Source organism: Miscanthus floridulus, chromosome 16, assembly GCF_019320115.1.
Source record: "Miscanthus floridulus cultivar M001 chromosome 16, ASM1932011v1, whole genome shotgun sequence".
Taxonomy (NCBI): Eukaryota; Viridiplantae; Streptophyta; class Magnoliopsida; order Poales; family Poaceae; genus Miscanthus; species Miscanthus floridulus.
Window position 1 is genome coordinate 116,614,665 of NC_089595.1, and position 19,098 is coordinate 116,633,762.

The window sequence follows — 19,098 nt, forward strand, 5'->3', positions numbered from 1 at the left end:
GCGGCAGTGTAGCACTGATGACTAAAATCTTAGTAGACCTACTTTTGATTTTCTTTTAGAGCAAACTATTAGAAAATGTCGGTGATGGAATTATTTTTCCTTTCTGCGGTACTCCCTCCGTCCCACAAAGAAAGTCGTTATAGGATACGTGCAGGTCAAACTTTCTTAACTTTGATCAGGTTTGTAGAAAATACGTGCAACATTTATATCTTCAAATAACTTTATTATGAAAGTATATTCAACGACCTATCTAATGATATTAATTATGGATTATAAATATTAAAAAAATTTATATATAATTGATCAAAATTAAAAAAAGTTGACTTCTCGAGAAGCGAGAACGACTTCTGTTTTAGAATAGATGGAGCAATATTTATTAGACAGGCTACAAAACTAATTTTGGATTATCTTTTCAGGTAGTGTTGTGTTAGAGATGCTCCCTCACACTGTCGTCAGTCGTCACACATGTCCTTCGTGGCTTATCTTTTCCGATCGTGCCCTCCCCGCGCGCACGATTCCACGGATCCGCCCCCGTTTCTTCTTTCTTGGCCAAAACCCCACACACCAACACACACACTTCGCCTTTCCCTCCCTCCGCTGCGCCGCGCCGCTCCGAGCCCTCTTCTTCCTCCTCCTCCTCCTCCTCCTCTCCCCGCGCGACCGAGAATGTTCTACTCGCATCAGCTCCTCGCGCGGAAGGAGCCGCTCGGCCAGATATGGTGCGTCTGCTCCCTTCATCGCGCCTCCTATTCCCCTCGTTGCGGCTCTAATCGCGCTCGTTTCCCTTCCTGTTCCTCGCAATGCGTTTGGTTCTATACCTTCTTCTGACAAATCGCGCTCAGTTTTCTTTTGCTGGTCACGCTTGCGCCGATTCGGCGGCCACTAATTGCGTTCGCCCGTTCGTGTTGTGGTTGCAGGATGGCGGCGACGCTCCACTCGAAGATCAACCGCAAGCGGCTCGACAAGCTCGACATCATCAAAATCTGGTGAGGAAACTGGTCCGAGCGATTCGAGTTCCGCCCTGTTGTGAGGGGATTTTTTTTTGTGCTTTTTTGTTTTTGCTGATTTTTGTTTGTGTGTTTCTCGTTTAGTGAGGAGATTTTGAACCCCTCGGTGCCCATGGCTCTGAGGCTCTCTGGAATCCTCATGGGTGAGTTCAATTTTGCTTGCGCCCCCGAAAATTTTCCTCAAGTTTTTTCGGATGGGTTTTTATTCTCCGTGATCAAAATTCGTGAACAGGTGGCGTGGTGATCGTGTACGAGAGGAAGGTGAAGCTTTTCTACGGTAAGTTTCTTCCTCGCTACTTGTTGATTTTGTTTGAATTCCCTGTGTTTTGTCATCTTATTTCTCAAATCGATCGTGTGTTCTCTTTCTCGCAGCTGATGTGTCTCGGCTTCTGGTAAGAACTCGTTCAGGATTTGCCCGAGTGTTTTCTGTGTGTCCTGGTCGGTCGATTTGATTATCCTTGCAATTCAGTTCGAGTTATACTTGTACTAACTTCTCGTGCAGACTGAGATCAACGAGGCATGGCGGATAAAACCGGCCACAGACACCACCGTCCTCTCCAAGGGTAAAGCCCAAGCCAAGTAAGTTTGCTACCGGTCTCCATCCCTGTCTTAGCGTTTATAGATGTTACATGCTGGGGTTGAGGGGGTTCGGTTTGAGTAAGGTTGCGCTGCGTAATGCTGGTGATGTTGTTACTGAGGAGTGGTGTTTGCTTCTCAGCTTTCTGAAAACAGAGTTTGTTGTGTTTAGGCTGTGCTGTGTTCATCTGGTTGTTTGGATTGGCGAATGTTGTTATCTGGCTGGGATGTTCATGGGAGTTCTTAGGAGATAGATACGTCGTCAGTTTGCTTGAGCTGAATTGGTATGTGGTGCAATGTGTGTACCGTGGGAAATGAAAATGGGATTTACAGCTAGATGTTGGCGATTGCCATGGCAGCTTGCTGCGCCTTGCTCACTGGGCGCTTGTGCTTGCTGAAGCACTCACATCCACTGTCTGATGTATGACTCCCAATGATCTTCTGTCAACTGGACTAATCACTTGCTGTTTCGCTCAAATTTATTCAGTAGGATTGAGACACAGTGTCCAACCTGGGTGGTTCTGGCTGTAGGTACAAGGGTCTCATGCAGGCATTATCGGCCTATGGATTTATTCAAATTCACTGAAGATTCTCCATCTAAATCTGCTTTTAACCTTGTTTCGCTTTATTTTTTAATCTGTTTTTCCAATTTTGACTTTTGAGACATCAGAATAGGATGTGCATAGATTTGCATTTAGCATATTTTGGTGCACCAGTTACTTTCTCCTTCCAATATGTGAGCATCTTCGTGTCATTGGAGTATCTTTTGACATGTTCTTGAGCTTGTCCATTTCACCATGTGCTAGCTATACAATACTGTACTTGAGAAATAATGCTATCTTAAAAGGGCTTTCATCATGAGAACTGGAAATGACCATCTACGGTCATGATTAATTCTTTTGGCATTACCATTCCCTGACCAGTTACGGCTGTAGTATAACCCTTTGAAGTTTGTTTGAGAGTTAATGTAATATTTTCTTGATATAACGCCTTTTCTGGTTAAACTTCTATAGATAAATTTGACCTCATTACTACTAGCTCTTTGCCTCTTTCATAGCCAAACACCTCAGTCTCTCCCCTTCTGTAAATAGCATGGAGTGGGTATGAACTGGTGATATAGGAAAGATTGTTCTTTGCTAAGAGTAAGAAAGTAATGTGGCATGCTTATCTGACAGCAGAACTTCATGCAGGTATGAAGCAGTAACATTGCCAGAGAAAATTATCAATATGGTGGTGGAACAGCCCATGTTTTTCTCAGAGACTGACGGTGCCAGGTTCCGAGGAATGGTAATCCTTGTCACTTGTGTATTTCAGAAAAACTTTATATGCATACAGTATGGTTCTTATTTAGAATAGCCATCAGCATCACATGAACACATCTCTTTTTTCCGACTTTGGCCTTATTGTATCCACTTTTCTGACTGAAATATATGATGCAAGTTTAGCGATTGGAAGATCTGGATGAACAGTACTTTAATGTCAACCTTGATGATGATGACTTCTCTCATGCTGATCAGCGTCATCAAGGTTTGTCTTTCTTCTCTTGCGGACTACTCTTTGTGTTTTTTTTCTTACTCTTTGTGTTTGTATAAGGGAGAATATTCTCAAACTCTATGATATTTTCTCAGCTGAAGCAGTGAATATAACCCTGGTAGATAATTTTGAGTCTGGGCTTGCAGAAACTGATGTGTTCAATCGCTTTGAGAGGTAAAGCAAAGCTGCATACTTATTTAAATTTACCACTCTTTTATCATCGCTGCTGTATGTTTCTTTTTCTTATTTTGTGTATAGTACAAATATAATTTGCAATAGTGCCTTGTATACAGATTTGACATAGCAGATGATGAGACCACAGTCAATATCACTCCTGATGAGCACCCACAAGTTCCAAGTACGCTGGTTCCCTCACCACCTAGGCAGGAAGACCCTCCTCAGCAAGAAGAACAGTACTATGCTGCCCCCTCCCCTGTTCATGAAGAACCTCAACAAGGTGAAACTAAGCACATGATTTACTCTCTGCCATATGGAAACAAGGCTGTAGTTTTTAAAAATTAGAATTTCCTTTTTTCCCCCAAAAAGACAATGATTCTCATGTCAATTGTGCATTGACATGTTACTTCGGTCAAGTGGAAGAATTTGCATCCAAAAGTTTTCCAGTTGATGGTTCTTACTGACAGCTAACGGCCATTTGCAGACTCTGTTAGAATATTCTTGAAACTATTCACGCTTTATCTCTCATGGCCTTTGCACATAGTCAAATGGCTACAGTAGGACTCTGTTTCAGGATAAGAGACTAGGGAGTGCATCCTTGGTGGCAACTGCTGAGTCTTCTAGCTGCTATGTGGCATATCTTGCTCTTTCTCTTTTGGCAATGTGATCCATTAGCTTACCAATAATCGCTAAGCACAACTATATTTCTGATTCTCAACTTATGTCGTATTTCAACCTTTGGTACTTGACAAAAAGAACTTGTAGTTCGTTTCCGCCTTCGTTTTTTTGTTGGTTGACTAGTTACCTGATATATTAGAAGTTGACTGCTGGACATAATTTAAGTACATGTGTTGTTGTATTTATACCATATTTGAAGCCTTTCTGCAATTACTGAAAGTTCTCTTGCAGGGGGGCCAGAGGAGCAAGAGGAGCAGAAGATGAAGGTAAACATGATTTATCAAGCCTTATTACATCTAGAAAATACAAAATAGTATGAAAAGGGATTACTTGTTTAGTTTGTTCTTGTTTACTTGAGCTAGCACTTTTACACAGCAGCAGCAACCACCTAAAGCATCAAAGCGGAAAGCACGTAGGGAACTCCCACAAGTAATTATGGACAATAACCAGATGATGATCCCGGGAAACATATATCAGACATGGCTGAAGGATGCGTCAAGCCTTGTCTCAAAAAGGCGTAAAGTTAACAGTGTATGTTTGGTTCGACTAACCTATTTTCCTGGAGATGTCTGTACTGATGCACTCTAATAAAGAACATTTATCTGATTTATGCTTGCAGAATTTTAATTTTATTCGATCAACCAAGATAAGTGATCTTGTGGACATCCCCCCAGCTGCTCTAATATCTCATGACAACTCGCCCTCAGAATTATATTATCCTAAGCCACTTATGCAGCTCTGGAAGGACTGCACTGAAGTCAAGTCCACAAAAGCTTCTTCAGGTCATTTCATAATTTGTAATATTGTGTCACCTTTCTTGACTTGAAGAAACCATATTATTTTAACATGCTAAAGGCCAATTCAAAAACCTGAACTGTTTCTTACTTTCTTAAAGGAGGGCAGCGATCATCATCACAAGAACAACAGCCGAAAAACTCACCACCACATGAATTTCCACCTCAGGTTATTCTAGATTCTTTTATTTTCTGAAAAGAATAACACCGTTCCCTAGTGAGCTGATCATAATTATCATTAGATTTGTCCCTGATGAGTGGTTGAATTTTCAGGCTGGGGGAGAGTATGAGATGGAAACAGGTGGTCTGCCGATGGACTTCACAGATGGCATTGAAAAACTCAGAGCAAACATGAGTGCAGAGTATGACAGAGCTTACGATACTCTGCACAGTGACCATAGTGTTACTCCTGGAAGTCCTGGTAAGTTGAAAAGTGAATAAGTTTAATGTGTGTCTGTGCTTATATAGACAGTCAATGACATAAATCTCTAGCAGGGTTAAGTCACAGGTCTGCTTCAAGTTCTGGTGGCTCTGGACGGGCGTTTATACCATTGGATCCAGAAGTACAATTTCCATCAGGAAGTGGAAGGTGACTGTTGACTTATAGTAATAGCAGCATGTCACCTATATTAGTATTCTGAAGTCTGAACTATGACTATGTGATATTTTGTTACTGAAAGAACTTGCCCATCTAAAGATATTTTCATCGTCACAACGGAACCTCCTATTGTATATGCTCATAAGTGCAGAAACTAAAGTGTGTAATCTCCTTTATGAAGTGTCAGGCAAATAAAAAAATGTCTAGCTCCCCACTGTCCTATTGTATTCACAAGAGATGTAGGTACCGTTCCTGGCTTGCTACTCGCTAGCTGGGAAGGTCCTAATGTGTAAACAAACTCCTGTCTACTTAATGAAGTACGGGCTGCTTAAGTCCACTCGAGAAAAAAGTTTCTTATAGTGACCATGTCATGGTTATTGAACACAGGTCCAAGAGGGGGCGGCATTCATCTGCAAGAAGCTTGGGGAATCTTGATACTGTTGAGGAAGATTTTCCACTGGAGCAGGAAGTGATGGACTTCAAGATGAGAAGGCTTTCAGATTATGCTCCAACTCCTGGTTGGTTGCATTTCTGACCTTTACTCTGCTATATATAAACATGTGAAACTGTTTCCGGAACATTAACTGTTTCAACCAACATCGAATTTAACAGTTTTGCTCCAACTCTTGGTTGGTTCCATTTCTGTCCTTATTCACTCTGTTATATATAAAGTTATAAACATGTGAAACTGTTTTCTGGAACATTTGAAACTGTTTCGATCAACATAGAATTTAACAGTCAACATTCGTTTCAGGCCTACTGGAAGAAACTGAACCGACTCAAACCCCATATGAGAGGCGCTCCAATCCAATGGACAAGGTCACAGAAACAATCATGTCGTACGTATCCTGAACTTTTTTGCTCATAGTGCCTGGGTAGCTTAAGTTTGTTGAAATGTGGTACAACGGATGCACATACATTTTCTGATGCTAGAGTTATCTTCATGCAGGCACCTCAAAGTTCAATTCGATGGCCCAGGTGCCCCGCAATCTGAATCCTTAAGTCATCTAGCTCATGGGATGACCAAAGCCAGGGCAGCCCGACTATTCTATCAAGCAACTGGTATGTATTCCCTCCATCCCAAATTATAGGTTGTTTTTTTGCTTTTCTAGGTACATAACTTTTGTTGTCCTATAATTTGAAAGGGAGGGAGTATTTCTCTATGGCGCTTTGACTGGAAAATAAACAGTACTGTTGCTAAAGTAAATAAAAAACTAGTAGTCGTCACTGACATGATGTTAAACAGTTATGATAGCTTTCCTGGCTTAGTGACTATTCATGATTTCTGTAATTAGGTTGGGTTACACTTAAACACCATTGAAGCCTGCTTTCCTTTATTGCTAGGAAATTTGGCACACTTTCCTCAAATTTATAATTTTAGTGGCTGTGTAAATGTTTTCTCAGTATGGTGTAGCAAATAATTCTTTTTTTTCTTTTTTTTGCGTAAGATGGCTGTTGCTCTGCCTTTGCATTGTAGAAGTTTGAAAAAACAGTCTAATTTACAGTCTGAGCATAAGGCCAGACAAGGGAGAAAAATCAAAACTGAAACAAAAGAAACAAGAGAAAAACACCAGCCCAGTGAAGCCAAGAGCGCTCCTGGCCGAAATCCTTTACGGAGGACATAGTAGTTTACAGGTCTTGGTTGTGCCCAGTTTTATAGTTGGTGATGTTTTGCTGGATGAGGTTGTCAGTTTGTGCTGGCGTTAGAGCCTTATGTCAAAAAATTGCCAGCAACACATAACTGGTTGTCTGGTTCACTTACCTGTGTGGTTAAATAAGAGAAGTTTCACACAATCCAATACTAGGCCGCATAATTTATAATTTTGACATATTAAGGAATAATGGTGAATCTGAAGTTTATGATAGCACTCAGTTTAATTGTAATGCTAGAATGGACCTTATTATCTAATGGGGAATGTTTGTTCTGTAGTTTTGGCAACTTGTGATTACATCAAGGTTACTCAGCTGAAACCGTACGGAGACATCTTGATCTCCAGAGGATCAAAGATGTGACTTGGTGATGTTGGAAACAGTTTTGCTGCGGTGGTTCTCAGTGCACATCACGTGTTTATATTACAGAATGCTTACATATTGCATAGGAGGTCTTGTAGATAACACATAATCTATGTTGATTTGGTGAAGGAAAGGAAGCGAGATATGATGCAGTAGTTTTGTGTTATGTCAACGGAAAACTCTAAGATGTTATTTTCGAGGTTTGATAGGTGGGGTATAGTTATAGCCGTATAGGACTAAGTTACATGACATATCTATATAGCCGGGGGATCCATCCATAGATATTAATTATCTTCTTTTGGTTCTGTATTAAGCTTCGGATGAAACTGTACGTCTGTACCCGAAGTTATCCAGACCCTTGCAAGATGTGATTATTTATGTACACACGTCGGAGATGTTACAAATGTGGAATCTGAATGCATAATGTTCTTTTTTGTTTTCGTTTTTTTTTTTTTTTGGCTTTGGACACAACATATCCTCTGCAAGTCAGCTAGTACTTTGAAAGTTTGAATGCACATGATGTGCTGCAGAGGATATGAATCGATCCGTTTGGCTTTTATTCCTATCATCACCTGCTTGACGCCCAACCCATACATAATATAATATTATCCTCTATCCACTTTGATTTATCCTCTGTACTGCAATTTTCGCTATTATAATTCCAACCATACTTTAGCACTAATGCTGTCGTTCGGAGGGTACAGATGGGCACTGTAGCATGGCTGATTTTAGATGATTAAATAGTAACGAAAGCCGGGACAAGACCAGCCGAACGCCCACAATAACTGCCTGCCCGATTGTTTGATGCCTACTACTACTACTAGAGTTGAAGTAGCTCCTGCCCGATTGTTTAGCCTTGAGTTCCTTGTGCCGTTGTTTCTGGCGCTGCCCCGCTCGGGCATGCCCATGTCCATGTGAGGGGGCCTGCCGTCGATCGGGTCTTCCTCATGGACCGGTCGCCATCCTCGTCGGCAAGGTCGGGCATGTCTGAGTCAGCCCCCTGCGGCCTGCGCTCGCTGCAGCGTGGGCATCCGCACGCACAGGTCCGGGGTCGCGGCGCCGCCTGGAGCCCCAGAGGCACGTCACACCACCGTCTCAGACGGGCGCAGTAGGGTGCGGAGCACGGGGACGGCAGCTAGGCCGGCCCCTCGGCGCTCGGTGAGCAGGCGGACGCGTGCCCCTGCTCCACGGCGCTCCGCTTCCTCGCCCGTCTCCGCGTCGCCGAGATCGACGCATGCTGCTCGTTCCCGGACGGGCGAGCGTGGGCTTCGGCGATTCTGATTTTCCGTGACTGGGCGCGGCAGATAGTTGGGACGTGGGCGTGGATACGTACGCTTTCTTTTTCATATAACCGCTTAAACAGCTGAGGATATACAGGGCTACAGCTGGGGCGAAGCTACGTTATACCGTCGGTGTCCGCCGACCCCGACGACTTGGCCACCGTGTCATGTATCCTACGATATTTTACCAGCCTAGACCCCGGCAAAAAATATGTTTTGACCCCGGCGGCCGGCACAAAGCAGGTGGCAGGCTGGCTAATTTAGTTGATAAGCGCACAGCAGCCAACGCAAGTCGCAAGGTCCAACAAGGGCAAGCAGCAAGCCCACTAGGTAATAGGCCAATTTATTAGCGTGCAGCACCAGGTTGGCCTTTATACTAGGGCCAGTTTGGTTGCCGAAATTTTTGGCAAAATGATATTGTAGCGTTTTCGTTGTTATTTGGTAATTAGTGTCCAATCATAGTCTAATTAGGCTTAAAAGATTCGTCTCGTGGATTTCGTCTAAACTGTGTAATTAGTTTTATCTTTTATTTATATTTAATGCTTCATGCATGCATCCAAAGATTTGATGTGACGGAGAATCTTGAAAAATTTGACATTTTGAAAGGGATGTAAACAGGCCCTAATCTATGGTTCCTCTCCCTGACTTCCTCGACCATCCAAGTACATTCCGTGTCCTTGTTTTGGATTTCTCGTCTCGCGACTCGCACCATGAGTCGAAGCACCGCCCATCGCCTCTCATCCTGGCGGCTTAGCGGCGACTGCGACGGTGAGGAGAGGAGGTTCTCAATTTCTCGCCTTAACAAGCACCTACATTTTTTGTTGATTCCTTAGAGTTCCCTAATCCCCAGTTGACAAAGAAGGATACAATTATGTTCCTTGTGTTTTAGACTTCTAGCAAATTAGGAGCTTGCTGCCTTGCTCTTCTCCAACGAGATGTCAGTCAAAGCTTGTCTTCACCTTTTTGTCAATTGCCGCTTTCAATCTTAAAAATCTTAAGCAAAATGATTGCGGCCTTCAATCTTAAAAATTCTTTTGAGGGTTTCAAAATTAGTTTAGAGTTTAATAAACTTGGCTAAGTTATACTTATTTATTTCAATTTTACAGAACTAAAATATCATAGTCATGAAAATAACATTTATATTACCAATGTTCGATCTTATATAATATATCCATAGTATTATATTATTATCTTTAACTAATATTATTTATAATATTATTATAAGCTAAAAATTAGTAGTATTGTATGTTTGAATCGACCCCGGTGATATCTTATCCTGGCTTCGCCCCTGGGCTACAGCGTGGAGTCCTGGGCAAAGACGATGACCTGGACAGTCGATCAGCCACCGAAAGAAACCTTTCTTGGCTATAAGAAATTGCAAGTGGAAACCGGTTACAACTCTAACCACGCACACCTAATTAACTAGCCAGCAGTTGGATTCAGACCGATCTTTCTCTTTCCTCCACCTCTTTCTCTTTCTCTAGTAACAACTTTCCTTTTTCCTTTCTCGGCCTCTTGTTCGTCAATCTACTTGCCAGTTTATTTCCATATATATATATATGGAGGTTGCTGCGACGACTGCGAGCCATGAGCTGGTCCCGCAGCTGCAGTTCCCTCCTGGCTACCGCTTCGTGCCGACCGAGGAGGAGCTCGTCGACGTCTACCTCCGCGCCAAGATCGAGGGCCACAAGCTTCCCCTGGAAGTCATCAACGACGTCTCCATCCTCGAATGGCAGCCCGGCAAACTCGTCGGTAAGCAGTTAAGATGCTACTGCGTCGTACGTATTACTGAGTAATTGCATTAGCTATCTAGTCGTCTAATTATTTTTGCATGATGTAATGTAATGACTTACTGCAATATACGTAATGCATGGTCGTCACGTATGTATGCATGCATCATGCATGCGTGTAGAGAAGTACAAGGGGTACGGCGAGAACAGGTGGTTCTTCTTCACGGTGCGGGAGCAGTCGTCGTCGAACAAGGAGAAGGAGCCCAGCCGGAAGGTGAGGGTGGACGGCGTCACGGCGACATGGAAGGCCACGGGGAGCGTGCAGCACATCCGGCGGGCGAGATCCAAGGACGGCGACGGCGACAAGGTGGTCGTGGGCACCAAGAGGGTGCTCATCTACAACTCCAGCGACACCGCCGAGAACAGCAAGTGGAGCATGCACGAGTACGTCCTCAAAGACCACGCCGCGGTACGTAATGCACGCCTAATTGTTTGCGTAATAATTGCATATTTATGAACATGAACAAACCCTAGATAAAAGGGACTTTATTATTTGCATATACTCCCCTGTTATTGACGTGATTTATAATATTAACCATTATTTTTCTCTAACGAACCCTAACGAACATATCTGATTACAAAAAAAAAGTACTACAATTCACAAATCTACACATAGTATAATGCATGACTTTATTATTTGATGTTTCCAAACTATATATTTTAAAATATATTTAGGGTCTAATTTTTAAAAGTTCAATCGGACTATTTTCAGCACCAAGTATTTATGGGTGGAGGTAGTATCAATTAAGCTTTTTTTTATATATTAGCAAGCAAAAGATCTCGGCGTTGTCATGGTGACAGCAAAGAAAAAACAAATCCTACCAAATAGTAACTGATTTGATCTATTAATTCTATAATGTTACGATAGATTTATGCACCACCCTAACATTATAATCTTGTACTGAATTTGCCTCATTCTGAGCCTATATAATAACATATATATGTTTAGAAGCCAATTTCTTTCTTTCTTTTGGACTGGACTGAATGTTCACGCAACTTGAGAATTCGACCAGGTCACGTGTCTGACAGAATTTGAGCAACACAAGATTGGATCTTGTACCTTGCCTTGCCTGGAGGAAACTGACTGACAATTGGCCCTAAAAAAGATTAATAATTGCCTGAATTTATGCATCTTGCTTGATATATGTCCCTCCGCTGGTAAATTAACTTACTCCATGATCGACATGCATGCAGATTGGGCAGTATGCCCTGTACTCGATCCAAAGGAAGCAGCACTCGGACACCGAGGGCAATGCCGGCAATGACGACATGGATCCAGAGAAGAAGAAGAAGAAGACTAGAAAGAGGAAGAGGACGGAGACGGAGATGCCTTCTACCGAACTGGAGGGAGTGCAGCTGCCGCACCCAGAGACGACAACACTGCTCGCCGAGCCACCACTGAAGCCGACAAGGAAGGCCAAGGCCCAGAGGAAGAAGAAGCCATCAATGCAAGTTGGAGTTGAGGGAGAACAGCAGCAGCAGCAGCAGCAGCAGGGACAGTCACCGATGGAGCCAGTGACGCCGCCCAAGAAAGATGAGCTAGCGCCGTCGCAGCAAGAAGGACGACAACAGCAGCCGTCGGCGCCGGCGCCGGTCGTCCTCTCCGCCGTGCCGCTGCAGGCCGTACGCGTGTGCCCACCATCGGAACCGGACGGAACGCTCGGAGCTTCCGCGCCTAAGCCTGAAGAAGACACGCCCGACGACATGTCCCAGCTCCTGGCACTGCTCGGTTACCCTGCCATGTTCTGCAACAACCAAGGTCAGGAGCAGTGGCCACCGAGCTTGGCAGGCAGTACGGCGTTCCTCGCCGCAGCAGACACCAATGTCATCGTTGGCCATGCTCCGCTCCAGCCCTACCAGCAACAGGAAGATGGCTACAGCTTGTTCGGAGTGCAGAACCAGCATCCCTTCTTGGGAGACAACCAAAGTGTTTACATGGAGCAGGGATGGCAGCACGCTGATCTGTTACTCCCAGACAACACCACCACGCAGACGATGAACAGCGGCGGCGGCGGCGGCTGCTGGGAGCACGGTAACGACCAGCGTCAGATTCACCAGCAGCAGGAGGAGAACAATGGAGGGGGCTTTGGAGTAGTACAAGACCAGCAGCCAATGAATCATCCCCAGGGCGGCCATGACCTGCCGCCCTTGGACGAGCAGTCGTCTGGCTCTGATGATCTGCAGGTCGATAGCCTCCTGTTTGGCGAGAGCGTTCAGATGGACGAGCTCGACGGGTTTGTCAGGGGCGTGCTGGTGTCCGGCGATGAGCCGCCTCAGGACTTGGCAGCAGGCACGCAGGAGCAGGAGGGAGGCGATGATCCAGCGACTCTGCAAGCAGCAGGCACGCAGGAGCAGGTGCAGAGTCTTCAGCATGATGAGCTTCAGTTGCAGTGGCTCTATTATTGGCAGGCGCAGCGTGCTCGCAACGAACACGTGCGGGATGGGCCGTGCTCTTGCATGATTTGTGCAGCAGGTCTGTGGCATTATTTTCCCGGTCCTTGAGTGGTGGTACCGCGAGGTAACCATTCAAGGAATACGTATATACTCATTCGTCAGGTCTGTTAGTATTCATCAGTGTTTATGTGGTATGCATGCGTTACGGCTATAGTATTGCTGCTACTTCCTCAAGTTCATTAGTCAAGTTCAATTCAATTATTATTATTATCTTGAAAGGAGTCCTCAACCTTATAGACGAAAACATCTACTTCCTCCATCCTAAATGAATATAACTATCACTTTCTAAGAAGTTAAATAATTTTAAATTTAATTAAATCTATATGAAAAGATACAAACATTTAAATAATTGACATTAGATTAATTATAAAATATAATTTTATATAAAATTATTTGAAAACATAAGTATTGAAACTAGTTTTTTATATATAAGTTCTGTTGAGCTTAAGAAAGTTTAGTTTATTATATAAACCTAGAATTGTAAGTCGACAGGAGCGAGCAGTGGCCCTGTTTAGGGATGAAAGCGGGAACGGAAAATTTTCGTACCGACCGACACCGAATATCGGAATTCCTGACCGGATATCATTTTCTCGGGAAAAAACGGATTCAGGAAGAAATCTAGGAAAATTCGGCGAATCCGGTATCGAAATCGGTTAGAGTGATTTCCCGACCGAATTAGCGGATCCTGTATTTGTCCAGGAAACCTCCCGCGGGAAATTCCCGTTTTTTCCATGGAGCAGCAAGGTTTGGCCTAGGAAGCCAGGTTTGGCCCAAGAAGAGAGGAGGCAAGGAGCATGCGGCCCATCATTCCATGCTTGGCCCAGGAATTCACGCATGGAGCCCAGGAGCGGCAAGGTTTGGCCCTTTGTTCATTTTTCTTTTCCTTTTTCTTTTTTTTAGTTTTGTAGTTTTCTTTGCATAAATATTCTGACGAGCTCACTGTTTACTATTGTTTGCATATGGATTATGCATGGTTGCTATTGTTGCATCGAACTCACTATTTCCCGTGGTTACATATATCGATGTTTCCGTTTTGTGTTACTGCTTCCCAATCGCAATCGACGTGTTCTCGTTCGAAATATTCCGTTCCCGATATCATGTAATACCGGATTCATTTTTCGTCCGGCCTTCCCGTTCCCGTTCCTGTTTCCGGAAAAAAAAATACAGGAGTAGGAGTGGTTAAGATATTTTCCAGACCGTTGCGACCGTTTTCATCTCTAGCCATGTTCGCTTGGCTTACCTGATTGAAAAATACTGAGAAAAATGCTGTTTGGTTTGAAAAAGTACGGTCGTAAGCAAGCGAACGGGGCCAGTATCAGCGGCAACGGCGCTGGTCTCCGCCTGTCTTCCCGGAGTCCGGCGGAAGGCCGGTGTCGGGAGGAGGAAAGGTTCTTCCCAGGCACCGCAACCCATGCTGAGGCATCTGGTCCGGTCGGGCCAGCTCGCCGACGCGAGGAGCCTATTCGACGCGATGCCGAACCGCGACGAGGTCGCCTACGCCACGCTCCTCTCGGGCTATGCCGCGGCAGCCGACTTCCCGGGCGCCATGGCGCTCTTCTCCCGCTTCCGCGCCTCCTCCCCGCCTCACGCCGCCGCGGACCCGTTCATCCTCAGCCCCGTCCTCAAGGCGTGCGCTTCCGCTGCCGCTGCCGCCGGCGCCGGCGCAGGGCTCCTCCCCCTCTCCTTCCCCCACGCCGCGGCGGCGGCCGCGCTGCACGCGTTCACCGTCCGCTCCTCCGCCGTGTCGTCCGTGTTCGTGTCCACGGCGCTCGCGGACGCCTACGCCAAAGCCGGCCGCCTGGAGCTGGCGCTCCAGGTGCTCGACGAAACGCCCCACAAGAACGTGGTCTCGTGGACCACGCTCGTCGCCTCGCTGGCGCGGGCCGGCCGGCGGCACGACGCGCTCCGCCGCTTCGCCGAGATGCGAGCCTCTGGCGTGGCCTGCGACTCCCACGCCTGCGCGGCCGCGCTCACGGCGTGCGCCGGTGCGGGGCTGCCGTCACGCGGCCGCGAGGTGCACGCGCTCTGCGCCAAGCTCGGCCTCGACGCCGTGCCCTTCGTCGCCAACGCGCTCGCGGCGCTGTACGCGCGGTGCGGCGCTGTCGACCGCGCGCTGGCCGCGGTCGACCGCATGGGCACGCGCGATGTTGCCGCGTGCACGACGCTGATCGCCTCCTACATCCAGACCAGCCGCGCGGTGGAAGCTATCGAGGCGTTTGTCAGAATGCTTCGCGATGAGTCGTCAAATTCTGCGTCACCAAATGAGTATACTTTCTCTGCCGTAATTGCTGCGTGCCCAACTATTGAAGGTGCCTATCTTGGAGAGCAGTTACATGCACAAGCTGCACGGAGAGGGCTATCTCATACCCGCTCTGTGTCCAATTCCCTTATCAAACTCTATGCGCGCTGTGGTCGTCTTTCAGCTGCTGATGCTATCTTCCGGGAGAGTGATGTCAAGGATGTTGTCTCCTGGAGCACAATTATATCAGGATATGCACAGGAAGGCCTCGCCGAGGAGTCTTTTGCCTTATTCTCAGAAATGCGGCATCACAGCAGCTGCCCTCGGCCAAATGAGTTTACTCTTGCGAGTCTCTTCAGTGTGTGTGCAAGTGCTGCATCACTGGATGCTGGACGCCAGCTGCATGCACTCGCTGTCGCTGCTGGACTTGAACACCATGTGATGGTAAGGAGTGCGCTCATTAACATGTACGGAAAGAGTGGTAGCATGTCAGATGCTAATGTCGTATTTTCCAATTGCACTAAAGATGATGTGATTTCATGGACTGCAATGATCGTTGGGCATGCTGAGCATGGTCACAGCAAAGAGGCATTTGAACTGTTTGAGGAAATGTGCCGTGTCGGGCTAAAGCCAGACCATGTTACGTTCATTGGTGTACTCACTGCTTGCTCTCACGCAGGGGAAGTTGAGCTCGGATTGAGATATCTCAATGCAATGAACAAAAGCTATGGGCTGGAGCCTGAAAAGGAGCACTACGGTTGTGTTGTTGATTTGTTAGCCAGAGCTGGTAGAATACATGAGGCTGAGGAGTTGATTGGAAGAATTGCTGCTGATGGAAGAGATGGTGTGGTTTGGACATCTTTGCTTAGGGCATGTGCTGCTCGAGGGGCAGAGGAAACTGGAAAGAAAGCTGCAGAGAGGATGATGGAGGCAGAGCCATGGGGTTCAGGAGCACATGTGGCTATGGCAAACCTCTATGCTAGCAAGGGGCAGTGGCGTGAGGCAGCACAGGAACGCCATTTGATGAAGCAGAAAGGTGTTCTAAAAGGCGCAGGGTGGTCATCAGTTGAAGTTGGAGGGGACGATAGGGGGGTTGGAGTGTTTGTTTCAGGAGATCGGACAAATCCCCATGACAGTGCCATCTACATGATGCTTGAGCTGATATACTATGGAGCCGGAATGGTTGGCCAAATCCCTGATCAGTTGGATTTAGGATCTGAAGTGGAGCTAGCAGTGTACTAAGTCATCCTGAAAGATGCACTTACTGAAAGGGAGAAATTTACATGGTACCCTGTCAATAATGAAACATCCATCCGAGGACAACATAAGGATACACATTGTATCCTGCTCTTCAGTTGCTTCAAGTTATGATACCGGTCCATTTTATCCTATCTTTCGTTTTTTGTGGGTGGCTTTGTCCTATTCTAGATGCACCATCTCATCCTTACTTAGCCATGTGATACTTTCTCTGTTGGAAATAAATAACTACATTTATGTCTGATGTATTTCTGATAAATGAAACATGGTGTAGCATCTCTAGACCATGGAGAATCTTAAATGTTTGTTTATGATTAATCTAACTCTTTTTTTATCCATGGCTGTTCAGATACTTTTCATGAAGTGAGAAGAAAGCGGGATAACAAAAAGGAGGTTAGTAGATGCATGAATTCCTTATAGCCCCAGCTTTTCTATAGGTTCATTTTTTTTTTTTTTGAGAGTTTCCTTTTCGCTTCATTGTGAGTTTGGGGTCATTAGTTATGCAGCTTGCACTGAATGGAGGTTCACTGTTTGCTTTTTCCATCCTTTGATTTTTGTGTGAGATTTACCTTTTTACTGCAATGTGAGTTTAAGGCCATTGATTGTGCAATCTTGCACTGAATGGGAGACTTGGATTTCTCCCATGGTATGGACTAGCTGATATGTCGTATTGCTGTATTGTGCCATTTTTGCCAGCCGTCGGTGATTCAGTCATTTGCAATACACCAAATCTTGTGCCCAAGGAATACAACAAAACTGTTTTCACATCAGAAGTAAGTCATGGTGCAGGAGATAAATTACTAAAAGGTGCTATTGAGGCACACTCTGTACCTAAAGATCCTTCCTCACTTGATATGGTCTCTCCAGCAAAAGGAACAGATGTTGAAGCTCCTTCCTTGAGTGATAATGCACAATGTTCATTGACGCCAGATGTCAATGAAGATGGCGTTGAAAAAGACACAAATTTGGAAGAGGCCAATACAGAAAGTTTGGCAATTTTTGGACAATTTTCTGCTTCTGGTAATGATATGCAATCTGGATATACTAAAGTTGTCACTCATTAGGATGATGCCTCGATAGAGAAAACAGATGACTTTCAGTCCCAAGGCCTTTCATTCTGAGCATGACCAACGTAAGTCAAAATGGACATCATTTCCTTACCTGTATTTCTGCATGTGGTTGTTCAACTTATATGGTTCTTAAGACCCTAACGCTAAGTAAATAAGTCTGAAGTACTTATTTGTTCAACTTATGTAAGTGTCTGTTCAGTTTGAGGATACGCGCAGTGTCGGGCTAAAGCTAAACCATGTTACATTCATTAGTGTACTCACCGTTTACTCATACACAGGAGAAGTTGAGCTCAAACTGAGCTCAATGCAATGAACAAAAGCTACGGGCTGGAGCCTAAAAAGGAGCGCTACGGTTGTGTTGTTGATTTGTGGGCAGAGCTGTTAGAATCATGAGGCTAAGGAATTGATTGGTAGAGATGGTGTGGTTTGGACATCTTTGCTTAGGGCGTGCAGCTCAAGGGGCAGAGGAAAATGGAAAGAAAGCTGCAGAGAGGGTGATGCAGGCAAAGCCATGGGGCTCAGGAGAGGGTCAATGGCAAACCTCTATACTAGCAAAGGGCAGTGGCCGTGAGGCCAGCACAGGAGTGCCATTTGATGGAAGCACAAAGTTGTTGTAAAGGGGCAGGGTGATCATCAGCTGAAATTGGAGGAGGACAGAAAGGGGGTTGGAGTGTTTGTTTCAGGAAACCAAACAAATCCCCATGACAATGCCATCTAAGTACATGATGCTTGAGTTGATGTACAAATGGCAGTGGAGAAGAAGAGGCTTAAGGCAAGTGCAGGATGGAGTGATTCAAAAACAATAATAGTTTACATTTTCAAGATTACGAATTAACATGATGATAAATCAATATTTATTTACCAAAAGTGAAATTTTCCGGTGCTTCTAGGCTCATCAATCGCTAAACCAATAGATCTAAGTAGACATTCCCCTCTTCTAACTGGTATTTACGGAGCTGAAATGGTTCGCTATATCGTGGATCAGTTGGATTTAGAAGCTGAAGTAGAGCTAACAGTTAGCTGAGTAATCTCGAGAGGAGCACTTAACTGCAAGGGAGAAATTTCCATGGGGTCTTGCCATGACGAAATATCCAATCGGAGGACAACATAAGGTTTGTTCATCTCATTTCTTTTGTGCTACTGCTTTGTGGGAATCTGTATACTAATGCTGTACTGATCGCATACAGGTCTTCATAAGGTGTCTCGCAACATTTAGCACTCAGACATCTAGCGTGCACTGAAGTTCCAGTCCAATCAAGTATTCTAAAAAAGAATTATATCCCAGATAAATTAAAATGCCTGTGGCAGGTACATGCTGAATCGTGCCCAATTAATATCTGCATCAGATTTGTATTGCAGAAAAAGCTCATTGTTCAGTCTACCAAACTGATGTAACCTTGGTGCATTGCTCAAGTGACTTGGAGCAAAGCAGAACTGTCTGATGATCCTTTTTACAGCAAAAGCATGCCAGAGTGTCTGTGTCGTATTCATTCTTTTTGAAAAGGGAGCCGGTCACCATATGGAAGGAAATTCACTCTTCACAATCGCAACAACATTAGCACATTCCATGTTGCACTGCTCTTTAAATTTGTGCACTAGTAGTAAATTGTATCTTGACTGACTTGTTGATTA

General features: G+C 45.1%; 3 protein-coding genes across 6 annotated transcripts; all 3 read left to right on the plus strand.

The window, feature by feature from the left end:
• The first annotated feature begins 587 nt into the window (after positions 1–587).
• Positions 588–7,793, plus strand: LOC136513623 (sister chromatid cohesion 1 protein 1-like). Of its 3 annotated transcripts, none has more exons than XM_066507595.1 (20): positions 588–719; positions 918–986; positions 1,092–1,150; positions 1,240–1,284; positions 1,380–1,399; positions 1,510–1,586; positions 2,774–2,870; positions 3,029–3,110; positions 3,212–3,290; positions 3,410–3,573; positions 4,203–4,237; positions 4,347–4,502; positions 4,591–4,753; positions 4,867–4,934; positions 5,039–5,186; positions 5,258–5,354; positions 5,751–5,881; positions 6,118–6,202; positions 6,313–6,425; positions 7,294–7,793. In XM_066507595.1, the coding sequence occupies exons 1-20, from the start codon at positions 667–669 to the stop codon at positions 7,374–7,376; spliced, it is 1,824 nt and encodes a 607-aa protein (XP_066363692.1). In that variant the 5' UTR covers positions 588–666; the 3' UTR covers positions 7,377–7,793. The 3 variants fall into 3 exon arrangements, with proteins under 3 accessions (XP_066363692.1, XP_066363693.1, XP_066363694.1); XM_066507596.1 differs by having other exon boundaries at positions 5,261–5,354; XM_066507597.1 differs by having other exon boundaries at positions 4,350–4,502.
• A 2,422-nt stretch (positions 7,794–10,215) lies between these two features.
• On the plus strand, positions 10,216–12,948 carry LOC136513433 (uncharacterized). Its single transcript, XM_066507434.1, has 3 exons — positions 10,216–10,408; positions 10,569–10,855; positions 11,641–12,948. The coding sequence occupies exons 1-3, from the start codon at positions 10,216–10,218 to the stop codon at positions 12,946–12,948; spliced, it is 1,788 nt and encodes a 595-aa protein (XP_066363531.1).
• Positions 12,949–14,214: 1,266 nt separating this feature from the next.
• On the plus strand, positions 14,215–18,056 carry LOC136513977 (putative pentatricopeptide repeat-containing protein At3g47840). Of its 2 annotated transcripts, XM_066507954.1 has the most exons (3): positions 14,215–16,503; positions 16,746–17,528; positions 17,745–18,056. In XM_066507954.1, exon 1 carries the CDS (start codon positions 14,312–14,314, stop codon positions 16,379–16,381), a length of 2,070 nt encoding a protein of 689 aa, XP_066364051.1. In that variant the 5' UTR covers positions 14,215–14,311; the 3' UTR covers positions 16,382–16,503; positions 16,746–17,528; positions 17,745–18,056. The 2 variants fall into 2 exon arrangements, with proteins under 2 accessions (XP_066364051.1, XP_066364050.1); XM_066507953.1 differs by having other exon boundaries at positions 16,746–18,056.
• The last annotated feature ends 1,042 nt before the right edge of the window (positions 18,057–19,098 follow it).

Coding starts and splice junctions, on each gene's coding strand:
- LOC136513623 (XM_066507595.1), top strand. CDS start 667: ATGTTCTACTCGCATCAGCTCCTCGCGCGGAAGGAGCCGCTCGGCCAG. Junction 1,587..2,773: donor AAGGGTAAAGCCCAAGCCAA/GTAAGTTTGCTA, acceptor AACTTCATGCAG/GTATGAAGCAGTAACATTGC. Junction 3,111..3,211: donor TGCTGATCAGCGTCATCAAG/GTTTGTCTTTCT, acceptor ATATTTTCTCAG/CTGAAGCAGTGAATATAACC.
- LOC136513433 (XM_066507434.1), top strand. CDS start 10,216: ATGGAGGTTGCTGCGACGACTGCGAGCCATGAGCTGGTCCCGCAGCTG. Junction 10,409..10,568: donor GCAGCCCGGCAAACTCGTCG/GTAAGCAGTTAA, acceptor GCATGCGTGTAG/AGAAGTACAAGGGGTACGGC. Junction 10,856..11,640: donor TCCTCAAAGACCACGCCGCG/GTACGTAATGCA, acceptor ACATGCATGCAG/ATTGGGCAGTATGCCCTGTA.
- LOC136513977 (XM_066507953.1), top strand. CDS start 14,312: ATGCTGAGGCATCTGGTCCGGTCGGGCCAGCTCGCCGACGCGAGGAGC.